Source organism: Spodoptera frugiperda, chromosome 14, assembly GCF_023101765.2.
Source record: "Spodoptera frugiperda isolate SF20-4 chromosome 14, AGI-APGP_CSIRO_Sfru_2.0, whole genome shotgun sequence".
In the NCBI taxonomy this organism is placed as follows: Eukaryota; Metazoa; Arthropoda; class Insecta; order Lepidoptera; family Noctuidae; genus Spodoptera; species Spodoptera frugiperda.
In genome coordinates, this window is record NC_064225.1 from 9,531,429 (window position 1) to 9,552,808 (window position 21,380).

Consider the following 21,380-nt stretch of genomic DNA (forward strand, 5'->3'; position numbering starts at 1 on the left):
ACAGTTTCATAGCTTAGCTATTACATTTTCTTAGCATAGCTACATAGCACATCTCTGGTGGAAAAACACCCTAAAACTGATCTACGACAAATTAATGTATATGGCAATAGACTCACCCCCTATTACATGGGACTTATAACACAAATGATGAAAAGTGGGTGTACATTGTACAGTGGCATTACGTGCCGAAATGGCATACCCCTTCGGGTTTAAAAAGGCGTGACGATACATACATGTTACAAAAAAAAACTCACCATTTCCTAAATATGTAAATAGGTACAATAACACAATCAGTTGATACATGATAATGAGAGTTTAAAAAAAAATAACTTCACTGACACACTAAACACAGATTTAGTAGTAATAATCCTTTAAATTAATATTATATAATTTAAGTTAGTTACTTGAATCTTTCCAAAAGACATTGAGATTGACAATTGGCATGGTACTTTAATGAGATGGGATGAGTACGAACGCTACTAAGTACAAGTACTGAATACTGCCCACAGATTGACACAGCAACTGCTTCTCACATTTGTAAACCGTATTGTTTGGTGTCGATTAAACAACAAACAGTTTTTTTTAAATAACTTGCATTCTCTTTCAAAGAAGGCAGATATTGCTTTCATTTCTGCGTTTGAACATTGCCCCACACCAGGCTTTCCTAAGTTGCGGACTGCTTAGCGGGTTACCGGGGCTCCTGCTCGAAAAGCAGGAGTAGGAACGGGGTGGTTTTTAGTCAGTAAGAGTTTGACACTCCCTCTCGCACCCAAGGCGGGAGAAGTCATTGGGTCGTTCTCCCCCCCCCCCCCCATAATGTTCTCCTGTGTTGTGGGTGCGTTTACTAAAATTTATTTTGTGGATTTGGTGGGCGCGTAACAACAATTTAAGGATCACAGAAAGTGTTGCATCGTGCTGGAATTGAACCCACTGCACGTTACGCGGTAGCCGGTAGCAGCAAGTGCGTTGTCGGCCTTTTGCGGGTTAGGAATTGAGGGGTTGTTGGGAAATCGGGATGTGTATAGTACAGTCAGAAAGCTAGTCAAATAGATAATAAATTAGCTTCGCAAAGTACAATGAAACTGCATCACATCTAATTCTCATAATGTTTTGTTTATTTCATCTTAATGTTGTTTTTATTTCTCTATAAAAAACAAATATTTAACAAATATACAACTTACTTATTGTTTGTTCAAATGAAATGGTCATAATACTAAACATTACATCACATCTTTTGTTCCTCGAAGACAAGCAATACACACTTGCACATAATTTGTCACATGTCCATGGGCGCGCCCCGTGGGGCTCTTATATAACCTGTAGGGCTACTCTGGTTCTCGAATGCGAAGTTTCGTTTAATCTTCGGCCATAAATTTTATTGATTTATTAATGAAATTACTTAAAATAACGTTTCATTTTTATTAATTTCAAATCAAAACCTATTTATTTAACGTTATCTTCATTCGTTCATTTGTGTTCACAAAATTTCTAAATAAATAGAATTGTATTATGAAATCTGGGAAGTTTCCGACGAAACTTCGTTTTTCGTTAAATTAGAGTAGACCTCCTGGTATGACAGTGATACCATTCTGTCATCCTAGCTAACTCTATTTATTCGTCCAAAATCTATGTTTCTTCATCTGTATCAGTTTCATTCGTGGCTAAGTAGACACCATACGCGTTCACACTGAACGTGCAAATATGTTTGAACTTAATCACTGCATAATAGCGCAAGATTCGACCAGTGCTATTGGTACACGAGTTGTCTTCATCCGGACAAACACGGCGAAGTTTGATGAGAGGCGTCCCTGGTATGCTCAGCTCTTTCTTCGCTTGAAATATTATGCAATGGTAGTCCACGTTTTCTAGTAACGTCACCTGTAATAATATACCTTAGGTAAGCTTGGTACGGATTCGCCTCACTTTTCAGATTCAGATTAGTCACAGTCAAAATGAAAAAGTTTTATGCTACCTCTTCACGCTTAACCAATAGTCTTGCAAGTTAGTATTTACATAATATAGATGCTATGTCCTTACCTGGAGAAAGAAATGGGCTACAATAGTTAAATTTACGTTTTTTAAGAGCGGAAACCCTTGGGGTCGTGATCATTTTTTTTTTTTTTTGAGAGGGGAAAATAATCCAATGACTTCTCCCGCTTTGGGCGAGGCGAGACGGAGCGTCAGACTCTTACTGACTAAAAACCACCTCGTTCCTACTCCTGCTTTTCGAGCCGGAGCCCCGGTAAACCCGCTAGGTAGTCCGCAGCTCCGGATCAGGCTAAAACCTTGGCTAAAAGGTAATACAACACAGCGTAAATATTGTCTCGAGATCGGGATCTACTTGAAATAGATCTCCTAAGTACCACGTGGCTGAAGCCTAGGCTTGTATCTAGCTAGTCGGTAAGAATACTTACATTATAGTAAGCGGTGATCACCGGGTCTACTTCATCGTACTCATCATGAGGCGCCAACATGGTCGCGCTGTCGGCATATATGCCCTTAGTAGTTTCCTCGGCATCACAAAGACCGAATCTCTGGATGTTCGATGTAGCTGTGTCGAAGAGAAGACTTCTTACAATTTTTGTTCTACAAAAAATATACAACGTCATGCCTTTTAGGCAGAGGTGCACATTACGGCACGCAGTATACGCATATTACATTTTCAGTCCTATGTAATAAGGGGTGGGCCCATTGCCATATACTGTGCACAATTCCAGACTCCGTGCTACCACTGAGAAATTTCCGAACAGCCGAGAAAATCCCAGTAATTCTTTGCCCGACCCGGGAATCGAACCCGAGACCCCTTATCCGACAGACGCACTTGCGACCACTCGACCAACGAGGCAGAATAAGAAGGTATTATGAATAAATCTGCTTACATCTCCGTAACACCACGTAGTTGTTGGCTATCCTCGAGATAGTCGGTTGACCAATCTTGGAAGTAATGCGTTTCACCCACAAATGGTACATGCCGTAGTCCAGGAACCTGGATGGAGACTCGCAACCAGGCCCGTACACACCAATACCTAGCTGTGCAGAAATGATAATGAAATAACAAGCCGGAGACAAAGTTGCTCTTTCTAAAAGATCGGGCATATACGACATGTAGCCCAGATTGAGTAAACGATAGAGAAGATTTTTTGTTCCAATGATAATTGAAATTAATAATTGAACTCAGCTTTTTTTATGGAACACGCCAGTAAACGAGCAGACGTGTGCGTGCACCTGATGGTAAGCAATCGCCGCCACCCATGGACACTTGAAACACCAGAGGCGTTACAAGTGCGTTGCCGGCCTTTTGGGGGTTAAGAATTTAAGGGTTGTTGGGGAATTGGGCCTCCGGTAATCTCATTCACACAACGCAAGCGTTGTTTCACGTCGGTTTTCTGTGTGGCCGTGGTATCACTCCGGTCGAGCCGGCCCATTGGTGCCGAAGCATGGCTCTCCCACACTCTTGGAAGATCCGTCCAAAATCGATAATAAGGTCGATTTTTTAAATTAGTCGTTTGAAATGGTGTTTTTGTAAAAAAACTGTTACTCGTTACTCATTTTCTTATACTCTCTAACGACAGAAGAATGGAGGTACTGTTGACTTTTTTTTGGGCCATGCGCGCCACATCTTACGCCTATACCGCATCAACTCCTGTAAGCCAGGATCTACAGTAGATACTACCATGAAAACACCGGAACAATGACGTCCGGCGCGACCCAAGAATGTCTTCTATGATCCCGCAATGATATATATTTTGCAAGATAGGTTATTAGAGGAGAAGATAAAGACATTTAAGCGCTTCGCTTCAAGCTATCCTTAAATGCGAACTAGCTGAGGCCGTGGAACTCCTATGCCGGAGTCTGTGTTTCCTGATGAAGTATAACCTGGGTGTCTTCAAAGCACAGAGTGTCATAGGTCTGCTTATGGGCAGACGTGCTCCACCGTAGGCCGCATCATCACTTACCATCAGGCGAGATAGTGGCCAAACGTCGGCCCATTTAACATTAAAAAAAAAGAAATTGCTGTTGACTTACCAGTTTCCATTGCCCCTCATGTCGGATGACGAGCGTTGCACCGCTGCGCCAGATGCAATGCCCACCGACCTGACCTTGGGCACACGCCAGGTGGGTTGGCCACATACTCTGGATATCCAGCTGTAGTCATAACCATACAGTGCATATCAAATCAAATCAAATCAGCTTTATTGTGGACCATAGGTATGCATTATAAATACAGATCTTAAATAATTAAAATTAGTTCAGCTATGTCCCGCCGTTGAGGCATACAATAATAAAATATACATCAGAATTTAAAAACACAATAAAATTATACATTATTAATATTCCAAAATCAAGCTATCCCTTTTTCAATACACTTTCAAAACGAACAAGACTGCCTCGCTGGCCGAGTGGTTGCAAGTGCGACTGCCAGGCAAGGGGTCTCGGGTTCGATTCCTGGGTCGGGCGAAATATTACTGGGTTTTTTTCGGTTTTTTCGAAAATTTCTCATTGGTAGCACGAAGTGTGGAAATGTGCCCGGTATATGGCAATAGGCTCACCACCTATTATACATGGGACTTACAAAAATTATGAAATGTGGGTGCACATTGGCATTATGTACCATTATGTGTACCTCTGCCTACCCCTTCGGGGATTAAAGGCGTGAATTTATAAAAAAAACTTTTAATGTTATTGAATACACATTATTAAGTATCCCGTTTTACCTTGAACTTGTCTTTACCTACCTACAACAACAACGTCACAAAGTCAAAGTCAAAGTCAAAATCATTTATTTTAAATAGACCAGAAAGGCACTTTTGAACGTCAAAGCAAATATAATAATATTAATAACGTCTGTCTGTCGGTCAGTCCTCTAGTGAAGCTATTTGCTCGTTCCAAAGTGTAGATTCCTATGGAGAAGAACGAGCAAGAAACTCCATAGGTTACTCTTTTTCAATCAGATTTACAATACAATTCTTGGTTACATTGTTTCGATTACTTCAATTATGTGAGAACAATGTAAAACTAATATACAGTCGAAGCGACAGGAAAAGAAAATAACCTAGAGGACAATAAAAATTAATGCAGTCCGGAGCTGACCAGTCCCAGTTGACAGCGCCCGTTCACCAACATGACACGTACACCAGCACCGCCCAACTCAACCATGTTGCAGGGAATCGAGCGATCCAATGCCCGTGCCACCGCCAATGAGACCTTTGAGTGAGCATGACAACTCCAAGCTGACATAAATGCATTCTACTAGTCTAATTTGATTTTAGTTAATTACAGGGCTCTCACATTTACAATGATTGTATAAAGTAGAGAACACATCGAAATAACATGGTTATATTACAGAAATTTTTCGTTATCCTGTGGAGCCGGACCAGCTTGCCTCCAAGCATTTTTATCTTCTATGTAATCATTTACTTTGTAGTATGCTTGTCTACATAACGTTTTTTTAATACAAAGTTTAAATTTTGATTCATTCAGATTCTGTATTTCCATTGGAACTTTATTATAACATTTAACACAGAATCCCATAAATGACTTAGTTATTTTTGACAATCTAAAAAATGGTTGACTTAATCTATCCTTATGCCTAGTTTGATAGTTGTGTCTGTCAGATACTTTCGCAAACAAATGTAGGTTTTTTCTAACATACATCTGGGGGCACGGTAGTGCCCCCGCCAAGACGAGCCAAGCGAAGCGCAAGCGCAAGGGCACTACCTACCTTTTCTCGAAGCGCTTCGTCGTATTTTTGAACCTTCATAACTTGAGTTTGGGTTATACCAGATAAACAAAATTTTCAGGATATAATGTCAGTGGTAGACTTAATAAACCTCTAAAGTTTCAATTGCATAGCTCTTATACTTTAGATTTTATTGATATCTAAAATACCCCGATTTCGTCACTCACTCACTCACTCACTGATGATCAACAAAATTCTTAAGGTACTTCCTGAAGTCCTAGAAAACTGAAATTTGGTATGTAAGCTAGTATTAGTACCCAAACAACAAAAAAATCCTAAAACTTGGAACTTTTACCCCCCAACCCCTTAAACTAGGGGGTGAAAGTTTGTTCGAGACTTCCGCAACTTTTGACGCTAGAGGTCTGAATGCGGCCGCGGAGGGGTAAAAATCTGAAATAGGGAAACTTAATTCCCTATTTCCTGCTTGAGATCTGAAAATTATACACAAGTACATAGAACACAAACTTTTCATCAAATCAAAACATTGTCCTACCCATAAGTACTTAGATATGAATAATATTACTACACTTCACTTCGGTAAGTGTTTATTAATCAACCTATACTTTTGAACATAAGCATCGTAAGTATAGTATGCGCCAACGCCCGCCGCCTGCCCCCTCGTCCCCGCGCAGTAGCTAAAAATAATCGGCCCGTCAGCGAGCGCGGCACCCGAACGCGGGCAGACGCGCGAGGGCAGACGTCGTTGACGGTTGTATCGTTGAATGAAAAATTTTCGGAATATTTCGGTGATTTAAAAGTTTGCTATCGCGGAGAAAAAAACCATTTGCCTAATATTTAATTGTTAGTAGTTTAGTAGGTAAAGGTTTAGATACTAGTGTTTTAATTTTCATTGATAAAAAGTATTAGGATTACGTTTGCAATTTTCTCACAAATTTAATTAAGAAATTCAAAGATTGAATAAGTAGGTATTTGCAATTAAGTAGTATAGGTTAGTAGGTATAATATGTTTATAGTTGTTTATGTAGGTACGACTTATTGAGAATAATTTGAAACCTACAAAAAGAAATGAAATCCCACAAAAACATTTCATGTTAAATGTTGCCAAGACGAGACCATATAGCTCGCACTGTCAAAAAGTAATCAGATCCCGTGTAGAGCCAAGTTTCTAACCCTACATGCCCAGACCTAAATCGATAAGCCCTAATTTCACACTCAAGTTACGGGGAAATTCTACAGCCATAGCTCGTACTGCGTAGTTCGTAGCGCGTAGCAGAGTTTTTACGCTATAATCTCGTAGGCGTGCAAACCTTGGACGTAACTGGCGAGTTGGCCGCACGGAAAGAGTTTAGAAGATTGAATAGATTTTTAAGCTCAAGCCCATATGACGAATAGCAAAAAGTCCGTGCGGCCGACTCGCCAGTTACGTCCAAGGTTTGCACGCCTACGAGATTATAGCGTAAAAACTCTGCTACGCGCTACGAACTACGCAGTACGAGCTATGGCTGTAGAATTTCCCCGTAACTTGAGTGTGAAATTAGGGCTTATCGATTTAGGTCTGGGCATGTAGGGTTAGAAACTTGGCTCTACACGGGATCTGATTACTTTTTGACAGTGCGAGCTATATGGTCTCGTCTTGGCAACATTTAACATGAAATGTTTTTGTGGGATAAGATTTTCATAAATAAATTGACATGGAACGGTCATAATATTGATCTCCTTAAACTTTTCTCTGAGAGATTCGCGACGACCTAGGTTGTAAATAGCTCTGACGGCGCGCTTTTGTAGGATAAAGATAGACTCAACATCAGCAGCCTGTCCCCACAGCAAAATACCATACGACATGATGCTATGGAAGTAACTGAAATATACTAGTCTTGCCGTGTCTATGTCAGTTAGCTGTCTGATCTTCCAGACAGCATAAGCTGCAGAGCTCAATCGTCCCGCTAGCGATGTAATGTGAGGACCCCATTGCAATTTGTCATCTACAGTGATTCCTAGGAAAGTAGTCTCTTTTACAAATTCTAATTTCTGACTATTTAATAATACAACACGCCTTTCTCATCCGCGAAGGGGTAATCCACGCGACCGAAGCCGTAGGCAACAGCTTTTTTTTGAGGGGGAAAAATCTTCCAATGACTTCTCCCATCTTGGGTGAGGCGAGAGGGAGTTTCCGACTCTTACTGACTAAAAACCACCCCGTTCCTTCTCCTGCTTTTCGAGCCGGAACCCTGGTAAACCCGCTAGGTAGTCTGCATCTCCGGATCAGGCATCAGCCCTACTGGGCCCCATCTGTGGTGGTCTGATGGCTCTTTGAGACGCGCGCGGAGTAGGCAACAGCTAGTAAAAAGTATAATACTCACCCCGGCTCTCCTGTAGTAGTCTTGGCATTGGGTCGCGTCCATGTAATCCATCTTGAATATGTTCACCATTGAACTATTGTAGCAATCTGAAAATAAACAATAATAAATAAATAATAAACTCCTCTGGTGATGCGGGAGTCCATGGGCGGCGCTGATCGCTTACCATCAGGTGACAGGTCTGCTCGTTTGCCACCTATCCCAACAAACATTTAAGACGTCGAGTAGACGTTTTGGTAACAACTTAATGTTATTTAGTATAGTCGTATAAACGTCATAAGGACGTTTACTCGACGGCATTTGGGCCCATTTTATATAACTTAAGGCGCTAAGAGTTTCGTATAACAGTCATATAAAACACCTACTTAGTCGCATAGTAGTCATATACGCGTCGGCGATTTGACTACATGTCGTGTAATGGTAGCTGTTGCGGCGTGTATTCGACTTAATGTCACAAATATGATTTTTATATGATGTAATCGGTATGTAATGGTCGTTTAAAGATTATATTAAGAACGAATATTATAAAATATTATTTTAATGGAGTAGTGTTTTTGACAGCTGTGTTTATTTTGTTTTTTTGTTATTTGAGGTGATAAAACCATTCCATCAGTTGTAAACCATTGGGCAATCAAGTTTACTGATTAATGTGAGGTTAATTTTTAACAAATTTTTAATGCGCCTTCAAAATTTTAATGTTATCACATATTTTTATGAATAATTTACTATGTGACTGCGTTATATGACAACTATATAACTTCCCGACCAATAAGCTGCGAGTTTATTGTAAATAATTTGATTTAAAAATGGTGGAAGTGGTATACAGGGTTATTATAAACCTTTAACATGACTATTAATTATATAGCAGTCATATTATCATGTTTGTGATACTTTAGGACGTATAGAGGTCGTTCTTAAGACTAATATTCGACTTATATGTAATGGTTACTAATACTACGTTTAAACAACAATTGTCCGTATAGCAGTCGTGTAAAAGGTAATTATATGACAAAATTGTCAGTATTACGACGTTTATACTACGAAAACGTTTACACGACGAAACAGTTGTGTATGTAAGTTATAAAGATGTCGTCGTAGACACTATTATACGACGATTGTATAAAAAAGTTGTAATAACGTCTATATGATATTATAATACGACCAAAAATGTATATGACTATTCGGTCAGATAAGGCACCAGTACACGACGAAGAGTTATAAAAACTACTGTAAAATAACTTTAATACGACTCAAAGTCATTTAAATGTTTGATTATATGACAAAAATGTTTGCTGGGATTCCATAAAAAAAAACATAGGTGTTTAACAAAATCAACATCCTACCCAGTTCTAGTCCGCGCGTGCTCAAAGAGCCATCAGACCACCACAGATGGGGTCCAGTAGTGGTAATCCAGAGCTGCGGACTACCTAACGGGTCTACCGGGGATCCAGCTCAAAAAGCAGGAGTAGGAACGGAGTGGTTTTTAGTCAGTAAGAATGTGACACTCTCTCTCGCCTCGCCCAAGGCGAGAGAACAAATTGGATGATTTTCCCCCTCAAAAACCCAGTTCAAGTCACAAGTTTAATATCATCCCTTTTACTCCCTTAATAAAATACCAACACAAGACACAAATCTCCCTCGATTTCAAATTAGATCTATATCTAGTAAACAATAGATGATTTATACATACCATTCACCAAAGTCATGGCGAAGATTTCTTCACTGTTCATAAACGTCGATGGTGGCGGACATATGGGAATCAATTCTGCAGAAAACAATGTTAAATTAATTAAGTTGTCTGTTCTTAGAGCCTGAATTGTGTACGAATGATAACTGTTGAGAAAAAGGTTGCTTATAGTTCAATCCCAAATCAGTATTTGAGGGCCTAGTACGTGATTTTTTTTTACGTTAGATACCGTGATCCTACTGTTACTGCTATTAACCCTCTGATTGGTTGGTGAATTGGAACTAGCCAATCAGAGCGTCGTACCTCATAAACTTTTCAATCGCGTTAAGATAAATAAAAACTCGTATAGGCCCTTAGATCAAAATACTATTGAGGATCTTCGAATTCTAAATATCAAATTCCGAAGTTAAGATAGTACTTTTTATACCGAATAAGATCTGAAACTAACCTTTCAAGTGCCTTGTGCACGGCATTTATATTAATAGTTAGCAAAAGATTTACCTTCAACACTTATCTACAGACAGTATAGGAATTGAATGAATTTTAAAAATTCTCTTACGTTCCTATGGAGTTTAGCTTAAACTCGAAAATACATACACACACAACATCACCCCTTTGCATTGCACATTAAGGCACGTAGTGCCACTAGACAATGTACACCCATTTTGCACCATTTATGTCATAAATCCCATGTAATAGGGGGTGAGCCTATTGCCATATACCGGGCACAATTCCTGACTCCGTGCTACTACTGAGAAATTTTCGAAAAACCGAAAAAAGCCCAAGTAATAAGCCCGACCCGGGAATCGAACCCGAGATTATCCGGTAGTCGCACTTGCAATCAATCAACTAACGAGGCAGTCAAAAGGTCGAAAAAATCATCCAAAGAAAGATGTTCCATACAAATAAAAAAGTACAAAATAAACCTTACTCGATACATTTATATCGATCGCAAGCTGCACGAGGGCCAACGTGCTGTACGTGCTGCGCGTGAATTCAGGATGGAAGGTATACTCCCTGATGCTGATGTAGGGGCCCGTGCAGTTGTTGCCCAGCACCACGCGGGATAGAGCTCTGTACAGACAGGGAAGTTATCCAGAAAAGATTACAATACATTACTCAATCAAAGTCAAAGTCAAAGTCAAAGCATTTATTTCAATTAATCTTAAATAAGGGACTTTTGGAACGTCAAATTGAATTGTCCGTCAGTCTGACTATCAGTCAAGCTAGGCGTTCGATCCAAAGTGTAGCTTCGAATAGAGAAGAACAAGAAAGAAACTTTTTTTTTTTTTACCTATGTAACCTATGTAGTTTCTTGCTCGTTCTTCTCTATAGGAATCTACATTTACTTTTGCGTTTACAAACATACAATATCATATACACACAAAGTTGTTCCGTTCCGTTCCGGGAATCGAAGCCGCTACACGTAGCCGGTTATCCAGCCATCGCGCCAACTGTGCAGTCAAACTAAATCGTTAATTACCTGAAGTTTTCTTTATTATAGTAATCAATGTCCAGAGCAGAAGATAGGACCACATCATCTGATATGAGTACAACCGCCGTTGTCGTAGGATTATCCCCATCTGTAACAAAAAAAAACAAAAACTGCTTTAAAAAATTATACTTTTTTTCAAATTTATAAAGGGCAAAGTATTACTGGTGTTTTATAGTAATTATGTAATAGTCCATCTAAGCCATATTGTTATGTTTATATCAATTAACTATCTTAGTATAAGATCTTAGAATTTTTCATATAATTTTACTTTATAAACAATGCGTTGTGTCGATGGGTTGGCCTGGTGATCTGTAAGACAGGTCCTACCTACAACAGACACCAGTCTCTTGTTATTATATCCAAATTGTTTGCTGTGCACTGTAATATGATTATGAGAGAAATAAATGAATATTATTATTTTCAAAAATTTCTCAGTAGTAGCACGGAGTCTGGAATTGTGCCCAGTATATGGCAACAGGCTCACCCCCTATTACATGGGACTTATAACACAAATGGTGAAAAGTGCGTGTACATTGTACAGTGGCATTACGTGCCGTAATGTGTACCTCTACTGTGAAGGGGCTGTCCTTTTTATTCAGGTGGGAAAATCATCCAATGACTTCTCTCGCCAGGGCAAAGCGAGAGGGATTGTCAGACTCTTACTGACTAACCACCCCGTTCCTACTCCTGCTTGTCGAGCCGGAGCCTCGGTAAACCCGCTAGGTAGTCCGCAGCTCCGAATTAAGCATCAGCCCTACTGGGCCCCATCTGTGGTGGACTGACGGCTCTTGGAGGCGTGCGCGATGCGCCGCACGCATGGGTCTAGTTCTGGTCGGGCGGCGAGTCGGGGATAAAAAGGCGTTTATTGCGATTCTTTTAATATTTAAATAACTTACTAATAGGATACACGAGTAGCCCGAGCCACGGAAAGTTCTCGATTTCCGTCATTCCTTCTTCAATGGTCCTCCCCTCCAGTTGGTCCTGGCCGCAAGGCACCCACTCGCCTTTCGATCTCGTCTCATTACTTCTGGTTACATTCATAACTGGAAAAAGTAATTAATAATTTTCATTACTTGGTCATGTGAACTTAATCTTATTAATATTACAAAACTTTTGTAACGTAACGTCGGTCACCGGTGACCTCCGAGGCGTTTAAAGTGTTAAGGGGGGAAATCATCCAATGACTTCTCCTGCCTTGGGTGAAGCGAGAGGGAGTGTCAGACTCTTACTGACTAAAAATCAGCCCGTTCCTACTCCTGCTACGATTACCCAAATCTGCTATAGTATTTTTGTATAAAAACTATTGTTAGACATACTAAATTGTCATCGTTGTTTTTAGTCAGTAAGAATCTGACACTCCCTCTCGCTTCGTCCAAGGCGGGAGAAGTCATTGGATGATTTTCCCCGCTCAAATTATAGTGCCTTGGCATTCTTGTCTCTACATGCCTATCCCAGTGGGAGGGAGAAATGGCTATATGATATATTTTACTAAGAGACCGTTTTCCTGAAGAACAGCACACGTGTCCAAGGAACTGTAAATAATTCAAAGACGTATCTCGTCTTGTGTGGAGTCTGATCTCATCATATTATTGAGCTCATAAACATAAATAATTAGCTAATTGTTTTAGTTATTACTAGCTTTCTGACTGCGGCTTTGCTCACGTTTCTTGCCTATTTGTTATTCTACACCATAATCTACCTCTGTTCCAAATTTCATCCCGATCCCTTCAGCAGTTTTGACGGGATTAAGTAACAAGCATACAGACAAACAAAAAATCTTTCCCATTTGTAGTAATACACTCGCGAGCAACCAAATCGACTCAACCTACATGTGCGCATTCGTAGATGTTTTCTTAAAAAAATACTGAATTGTTTTTAAAAACCGATATACCATTAGAAAGCTTACAACTTCAGCTTTATATTGGTACCATTATTATAAAAATTGTATTAGCACTTTTTAAAATATTTAACTTAATTCAGCGGACAAGAGTATTTGCTCACTACGACACCAACAAGTTATAACACAAACTACCCCTATAAAACCTCCACATTAAGGTTAACTTTATCTGTAGCTTATCGAAAGTTGATCGTACACATCTCCGCAAAAATGCTTCATTTTATTTACAAAAATTATGGATAGGACACCAGAAGAAGCCGCTCAACTCGTTGCTCTACTGGAACAAGGACTTAGTCAGCGAAGAGTTGCTGCTCCGCTGAGTTTGAGCCAATCTGCAGTATCAAGAGTGTACAGAAGGTATCAAGATACTGGTGCCTTCAATCGAAGACCAAGAATAAGTCGCCACCGGTCCACCTCGGAGAGAGACGACCGTTTTATTATTTCAACTTCACTACGAAATCGTCACTTGACCGGTGTCGACGTTCAACAGAAACTCAGAAGAGTTCAAGGAGAGGCTGTTAATAATAAAACGGTTGTCTCTCTCCGAGGTGGACCGGTGGCGACATATTCTTGGTCTTCGATTGAAGGCACCAGTATCTTGATACCTTCTGTACACTCTTGATACTGCAGATTGGCTCAAACTCAGCGGAGCAGCAACTCTTCGCTGACTAAGTCCTTGTTCCAGTAGAGCAACGAGTTGAGCGGCTTCTTCTGGTGTCCTATCCATAATTTTTGAAAATAAAATGAAGCATTTTTGCGGAGATGTGTACGATCAACTTTCGATAAGCTACAGATAAAGTTAACCTTAATGTGGAGGTTTTATAGGGGTAGTTTGTGTTATAACTTGTTGGTGTCGTAGTGAGCAAATACTCTTGTCCGCTGAATTAAGTTAAATATTTTAAAAAGTGCTAATACAATTTTTATAATAATGGTACCAATATAAAGCTGAAGTTGTAAGCTTTCTAATGGTATATCGGTTTTTAAAAACAATTCAGTATTTTTTTAAGAAAACATCTACGAGTGCGCACATGTAGGTTGAGTCGATTTTGTTTGCTCGCGAGTGTAGAAAGATATCCAGTTAAGACACCATTAATGGAAATGATGATGGGGTATGGAAATTATTTGTATGTACAATGTCGATGGCAGCAAATAGTCATTTACTGCCGATTTCAATCCAAAATCCATAGACCAAAATCGATTTTAAACATTAGTTCTATAGAGTTTCTGTCACAAATGAAAATCAATCCTAAGAATTTGGTTTATCCAGAGCTGCGGACTACCTAGAGTCTGACACTCCCTCGCCCAAGGCAGGAGAAGTCATTTGAATGATTTCCCGACACCTCAAAAACAAAATTGAATTAAGATCGATTATTGAAACAGGCAGTTTAGATAAAATATACGAACTCACCCGTGAATCCACTCACAAGGTGAAAAGCAAGGAAACCGTACAAGACTAGCATTTGTCCGCACTTCACTTGTTTTAGCAACTACAAAATTAAATCGCACACCTAGTAATATATTGGCACATTTACGATTTTCATAGTTTACTTGACTTGTTTAGTTTTTACTTTACTGACCAATGAACCGTTGTTTTACGTGCGTGAGGGAGGAAACTACAATAATGGTATAATGACACTTACGACCTCTCTCGATGAATATGGAAATAAATAGATTTTTATGCACTTTTAAACACGTAAACCATAATATAAAGTCAATTTCGCATTGCAAGATGTGCCCAATATATTACTAGGTGAGCGAAATGTGTTATTCACTTTCAAAGCATCTATTTAGACGCAACTCACTACATAAAATAATTTTATAGAAATGGTCTATTAACACGTATTAATCAAAGACTTTCTTTGAATGATAGTTGGACGTGAAATGAGAATAGAACGCGATGGGTAGACAAGTAAATGTTATTGAATTCATTTCATACTTCATACAAAAGTGGACGCATAATGTATTGTTCCTGCATTGTTTGCGTGTTTACACTTGTGTCTAAACAACGCTAGAGAATAGACTACATTTTGTTGGGGTCTTAAACAAATGTTCTATCTTGTGTTCTTAGTCAGATATACTTTAGTATACATAATTATAGCCAGTTAGATGCAGTCGCCTCTTCACACGCAAAACAATTTTATTTTAATATTAAAAAAGACAAAAAACCACTGATTGGACTGCCTCGTTGGTCGAGTGGTCGCAAATACGACTACCGGACAAGGGGTCTCGGGTTCGATTCTCGGGTCAGGCAAAGTATTATTGGGCATTTTTCGGTTTTTCGAAAATTTCTCAGTAATAGCACGGAGTCTGGAATTGTGTCCAGCATATGGACATACACTCATATTACATGGCACTTACAACATAATCATCACTCATATCTACATATCATAGACAAAAATTTAATTTGCCTCAACCGGGGAATCAAACCGGCGACTCTATACCCAGTACTCGAGTTTAAAAACTCAAGATAATCGTGATAAAGCATAACATTCGTGGATCGGCGGCCATGACAGTGCTATCAGGGATCAGTACGTGACGTTTCCTTGGTCTACCATCAGATAACCCACTTATAGTATAAGTGACCACTTGGCCAACGTTGGGGAGCTCATGCCTCGTTCACACTGCACTAGTATTTTAGTCGAGTAGCAAGTTAATTATTAGCTCTCACTTGCTACTGTCCCAAAATTATTTTAGTGAACTACTCGACATCGGTCTGGTGTTAGATTGGTGTTCAGACACATTTAGCTACAAAATTACACATTCTTCATCAATATCTGCAACAGCTTACAACGGCAGTAAGATTCTGCTGTTCGCCGCAGCCACCATAACATTCTCGCCAGTACATTAATATGCTTTAAATTTTTTTATGACATAAGCCGGTAAACGAGCTGATGTATCATCTGATGAGAAGCAATCGCCGCCGCCCATAGACACCCGAAACACTAAAGGCGTTAAAAGTACTTTGCCAGCCTTTTAGGATAAGGAATCTAAAAGTTGTTGGGTAATCAGGGATTGGGATAATTGGGGTAATCGGGCCTCCAGTAACCTCACTTATACAACGAAACACAACACAAGCGTTGTTTCACGTCGGTTTTTTGTGAGGCCGTGGTATCACTCCAGTCTCGCTGGCCCATTCGTGTCGAAGCATGGCTCTCTCCCACCGTAGTTCGAACTGGGTATTACTACGTTTTTGTCCCAAAATAAAAGCGAGAGAGAGCTACTAAATACTCGCTACTTGACTAAAATACTAGCGCAGTGTAAACAAGGCATAAGGAAGTGTCTTTGTGATGTGGACAGTTTTTCTAACTAATCATATATTGTGATTTACTTGTGTTGTAGCTAGAGTATTATTAATTTTATGTTTACTATCAATATTTTTATTTCTTAAAAAAACATTGCCCCACATTCGGATATTCTCCTGTGTCGTAGGTATGTTTACAAACATACAAGTTCACATACACATCACGTCTAGACCCGGAACAACAATCTGTGGATCACACAAAGAGTTGTTCCGTACGGGAATCGAACCCGGGACACGTTGCACGGCAGCCAGTTGCCCAGCCACCGCGCCAACCGTGCAGTCTATATTATACTTTATTAAAGATTGTTTCCTTCGTATGGTATGTTGCTTTGATCTATTTATAAAAGAGTTTAATATTGTTAAAGGTGTTTGTTTAAAGTTGAAAGGTCTGTTGTCTGTGTCATGTGTAAAAGTATTTGTGTTGTTTTTCTCAAATATGTGTGAAAGAATGTACACTATGTTATTTGAAATACTATGTTTAAATACCGACTTCAATATTCTTCTTGTTTTTTAAACATTAAGTCGATTAACACTTTAAACGCCACTGGTGTCACCGGTGAGCGACGTTATCGGAGGATTTGCCTCCAACAGTTTCCTATTGGCAATCAAAGACTTAATATGATACACAATCCTACTCCCAAGTGTAACAAACACTTTTCTGGAAACCGCATCGAAATCGGTTGAGCTAACAGCGAGATACTCGAACCAAACAAATACCAAACTCAATACAGAAATCAATATTCCACATGTACTACAATAAAAAATAATGCCAAAGGTTTTAAAGAGCTCTTCTACCAATCAAGCCTGTTTGTTACTCATACTATTATGGGCGTTGTGAAAAAATTGGTTATATTGTATGATCATCCAAAAAGAAAAAGTATCGTCCCCAGGAATCGAACCCGAGACCCCTTGCCCAGCAGTCGCACTTGCGACCACTCAACCAACGAGGCAGTCAGTATGTATCAAATATCAAATCGATCTGACGTCAGGAAGGGGTGAAATTACAATTATACATAATATGTTAAATTATATTATAGTTAAATTATCATATAGTTAATTAAATTATAATTATATTAAATTATATTTAACTTCAAAACAAACCAACAAACGGTTCAAGATAAACAAAATGGTTTATAAATAATCTCCGAATAATCCATGACCCTCGTTTTAAAGCTGTCGGTAAAGAGAGGAAGCCACATCTTCACATGGAGTACACTCCAGGAGGTGAGAGCTTCAGTAATGTACGTGCGTCACTGCTACAGGGGGATCGAGGAGACAGACTAGATGGGGTGACAAAATGTATTTTAAAAAAGTAGCTTTTTGTGTTTCCAGAAGGGTACAAGCTAGGTGTCTTCAAGTCTTGAGTGAATAGGTTGTTTATAGGTAAGCGTGCTCCATCGTAGGCCACATTATCGCTTACTACCAGGCGAGATAGTGGTCAAACGTTTACCTATCAAGAACAAAAAACGGTTACAGAAACTATACGTTAAAACTGAAAATTAACCAATTACCAGTGTGTCGAATGAACTATTAAGTACTTTTATAAAAAGTCGCCCCGCATTAGGATTTTCTCCTGCGTCCTGTGTGCGTTTACAAACATACAAGTTCACGTGCACATTACACCCAGACCCGAAACAACAATTTGTGCATCTCACAAAGAGTTGCTCTGTGCGGGAATCGAACCCGCTACGCGATTGCCCAGCGACCGCACAACTTGTTTTAATATTTTTCTTTTTTATGAAATTTGTGAATTCAGGGACAGTCAATATAAATGACTACAATATAATACGAACCTATTTTTTTTATTCTTATGATTTTTTAGGGACTTTTATAACGCACAGCGTATGTCAGTCCCATCAGCTAAAATTCTATTAAAATTATTAGCACAGAATATGGTACATCATAACACAACTTTCAAACTAGCAAATCTCTATGTGGTGACTCCACATAAAAATATTTAAAGAACCCTAACACAAACATCAAAATAACATAGAAACCGAAGCAAGGGGAAACATATTCGTTATTCCAACAAATAAAATAAAATAATGAAACAATTCCTGACAAGTCTTCGGTCGCACCCCCGCACCCCTGTTCACTCCTACACCCCCCCCCCTCGGTCTCTTCGCGGCACCTGTGAGTAGTGCCGAAACTGTCACGATGCTAAAACGAAGCCAACTACTGCCAGGGTTGGTGCTGCAAGAAATAATTAAACATGTCTATTGAACAATCTGCCAGCAGACATAAGGAGTGAAGCAAAATTAAATAGATTTAAACGTAAATTAAAATTATATTACTTAGACACTTTTAATTTGTAGAAATGTTTAACATATTAACATAGAGACTCAGCGACCCCACAGTCAAACCATTACAACGGTTTTGTGGGGCTTAGTATATTATAATGTAATCTATATGGAAAAGGAATAAATAAATAAATAATAATAATAATGTACTTATATTAAAGAAGAGCAAAATTAAAAGTACCCTTTAACCGACGAGCATGCATGAAGACTGATGACTGTTGATAAAGCGAAAGAGGTAGGTAAGAGTTGGAGCAGTTGGCGGTCCATTGTCTCTGCCTACCCCCCTGGAAGACAGGCGTGAAGTTATGTATGTACATTTTTATATTTAGCTGTTAAATATTTAAATTAATCAAAGTGTGGGAGAACCATGCTTCCGCACGAAAGGGCCAGCTCGACCGGAGTGATACCACGGCGTCACAGAAAACCGACGTGCAACAACGCTTACGTGGCCGGCAGTGCACTTATAACTCCAGAGAGTTTTAAACATGTTTGATGTAAAAAATCTTAGGCGTAAATAACCCTTAAATGAAAACTATAATAATAGATTGACAGAAAAGAGGAAAAGACACCCTACCTAAAATATCATAAGAATTGAAGTTGGAAAAGCATATTCTTAATATTCAACCTAATCTGGAGTCTAGCCTGTTAATGACATAGAATATTAATAAAATATTATGGTAAACGGTTTTAATGAGCCCTATGTTCTACATATCACGCTGTTTCGTTGACGTCCAGAACGAAAATAGTAACAAAAAAAAATGTACAATAATTATAATGTTGTATGGTAATCATCGATCTATCGTCAAAAAGGAGGTAAAAATCCAATTACTAAAGACACAGACAGACAAACAAATAGGGCAAAGCTAAAAAAAACCGTTCAAAAAAATGTTCACAATACAATTTATTCCTTATCCCGCTCATCACAAAGTAGACAACCCTGTGCACAAATCATTAGCAACTTGAACGCTCCGTCGATAGTTTACGTTCCCTAACGACACGGCTCCGACACGACGTCGGGACGACATCGTCTCTCTATATTACAATTTATTTATTTAATAACTGCTATCTCTGATACAGAATGCAATTCCAAGTTACTAGCATTTGATTGGACTAATTTCTATAGAAAATTGTATCACTTCATCAACCTATAGGTGCCCTCTGCTAAGCAAACCTTCTTCTCACACGTGGAAGGTTTGTGCATTAACCTTTCGTATATAAGACGACAATAGAAAATACACTGTGTCTCGTGTAGATCTGCGTTCCAGCGCATAACGGGTTAATCACCACGCTTCCTCAATGCGGGTTGGCGATTTCAAACTTATACACTCGTGTGCTTGAAGCTGTGAAACGTAAGAGTGAGTAGCTATAAAATGTAACGATTGAATTATTCGTTCTCAATAATATTTATAATTAAGTAACTTAGCTTTCTAAGATTATTTAGTCACCACGGACATACATGCCAGCCCACATTGAGCAAGTGTGGTGATTAATGCTCAAACCTTCTTCGTGTGAGAAGAGGCCTTTAGTTTGCAGTGGCCACTGTTGATGATAATGATGATCATGAAAGAAAGATAGACATATCATGGGATCCTCGAAACAAAATCTTAGTAAGACTCTCAAATTGATATTCCTAGTTTATGAATGTGATTTATATGCGTATGTGAGTATAAATATTTATAAACTAAGTGTAACAAACACTTTTCTGAAAACCGCATCAAAATCTCTTCGGCCAATCGTGAGATAATCGCACACAAACTATACATACATACAAACAGATCAAACAGAGAACCTACTTCTTTCCGAATAGTAAATCAGATTCCAGTGAACAGAACTGATGTGTGCAACGGGCACACGAACACGTTGCGTAACGTATGTCACGGGCGGATCCAGTGCGCGGAGATATGCAAACAAGTTGTGTTCGCCCGCACAGTTCTCTAAGTATGACTGACACTCACACCACACACAGGAGCAAGTTTTGTTTATTTCTTTTAAGGGAGTCTATGTTCAGCAATGGTTGAATTGTCATCAATCGAAAAGACGAATCGCCTGATAGTAAGCAATCGGCGCGGACCATGGACACCCGCAACACCATGCCAGCCTTTTGGGGGTCGTGCATGCAACGCATTTGAGGATCAGGAATTTCAAAATTATCCGAAATTATAGAGGAAAGGAATTAGGCCTGCGGTAAACTCGTGCGGTGAAGCCAGGCAAAACACAAAGCTGTGGCTGTGGTGGTATCACAGTGGCTGTGGTGGTATCACTCCGGTCGAGCTAGCCCATTTGTGCCGAGGCTTAACTATGTCATATCAAAAGCATTGAATATTTTAATAATTAATAGTAACTGGTTTAGTAATCCCTCCTTTTCAAGTGACTTCAAAAACGAAGTAGGGTATTATTTTCAACTCCCAAAATATTTTTACTGTAACAAACAGGGCTTAGTTCGCCGGCTCGCTTCGGTGTAACAAAAGGAAGTCTAACTAAGTTTTAAGATTCCGTAGGACAGCTTAAAACTTTCGCTACAGCATCGCACCGAGCGGAGTAAAAATGTTTTGTGATAGAGATGCGTCTAGTGTAGTGTCTAGTTCAGTAAGATGTTACATTCACATATATTGGAACACATCACTAATACATTTTTTTACGGG

At 39.3% G+C, this 21,380-nt stretch overlaps 1 protein-coding gene across 1 annotated transcript; it reads right to left on the reverse strand.

Moving 5' to 3' along the window:
- Positions 1-1,148: 1,148 nt before the first annotated feature.
- On the reverse strand, positions 1,149-15,000 carry LOC118279304 (uncharacterized). The gene is made up of 11 exons (XM_050698240.1): positions 14,778-15,000; positions 14,546-14,624; positions 12,137-12,283; positions 11,229-11,328; positions 10,677-10,819; positions 9,749-9,823; positions 8,062-8,147; positions 4,027-4,146; positions 2,880-3,030; positions 2,415-2,551; positions 1,149-1,878 (listed from the first exon to the last, which is right to left on the reverse strand). Exons 2-11 carry the CDS (start codon positions 14,595-14,597, stop codon positions 1,627-1,629), a joined length of 1,263 nt encoding a protein of 420 aa, XP_050554197.1. The 5' UTR covers positions 14,598-14,624; positions 14,778-15,000; the 3' UTR covers positions 1,149-1,626.
- Between the last annotated feature and the right edge of the window lie 6,380 nt (positions 15,001-21,380).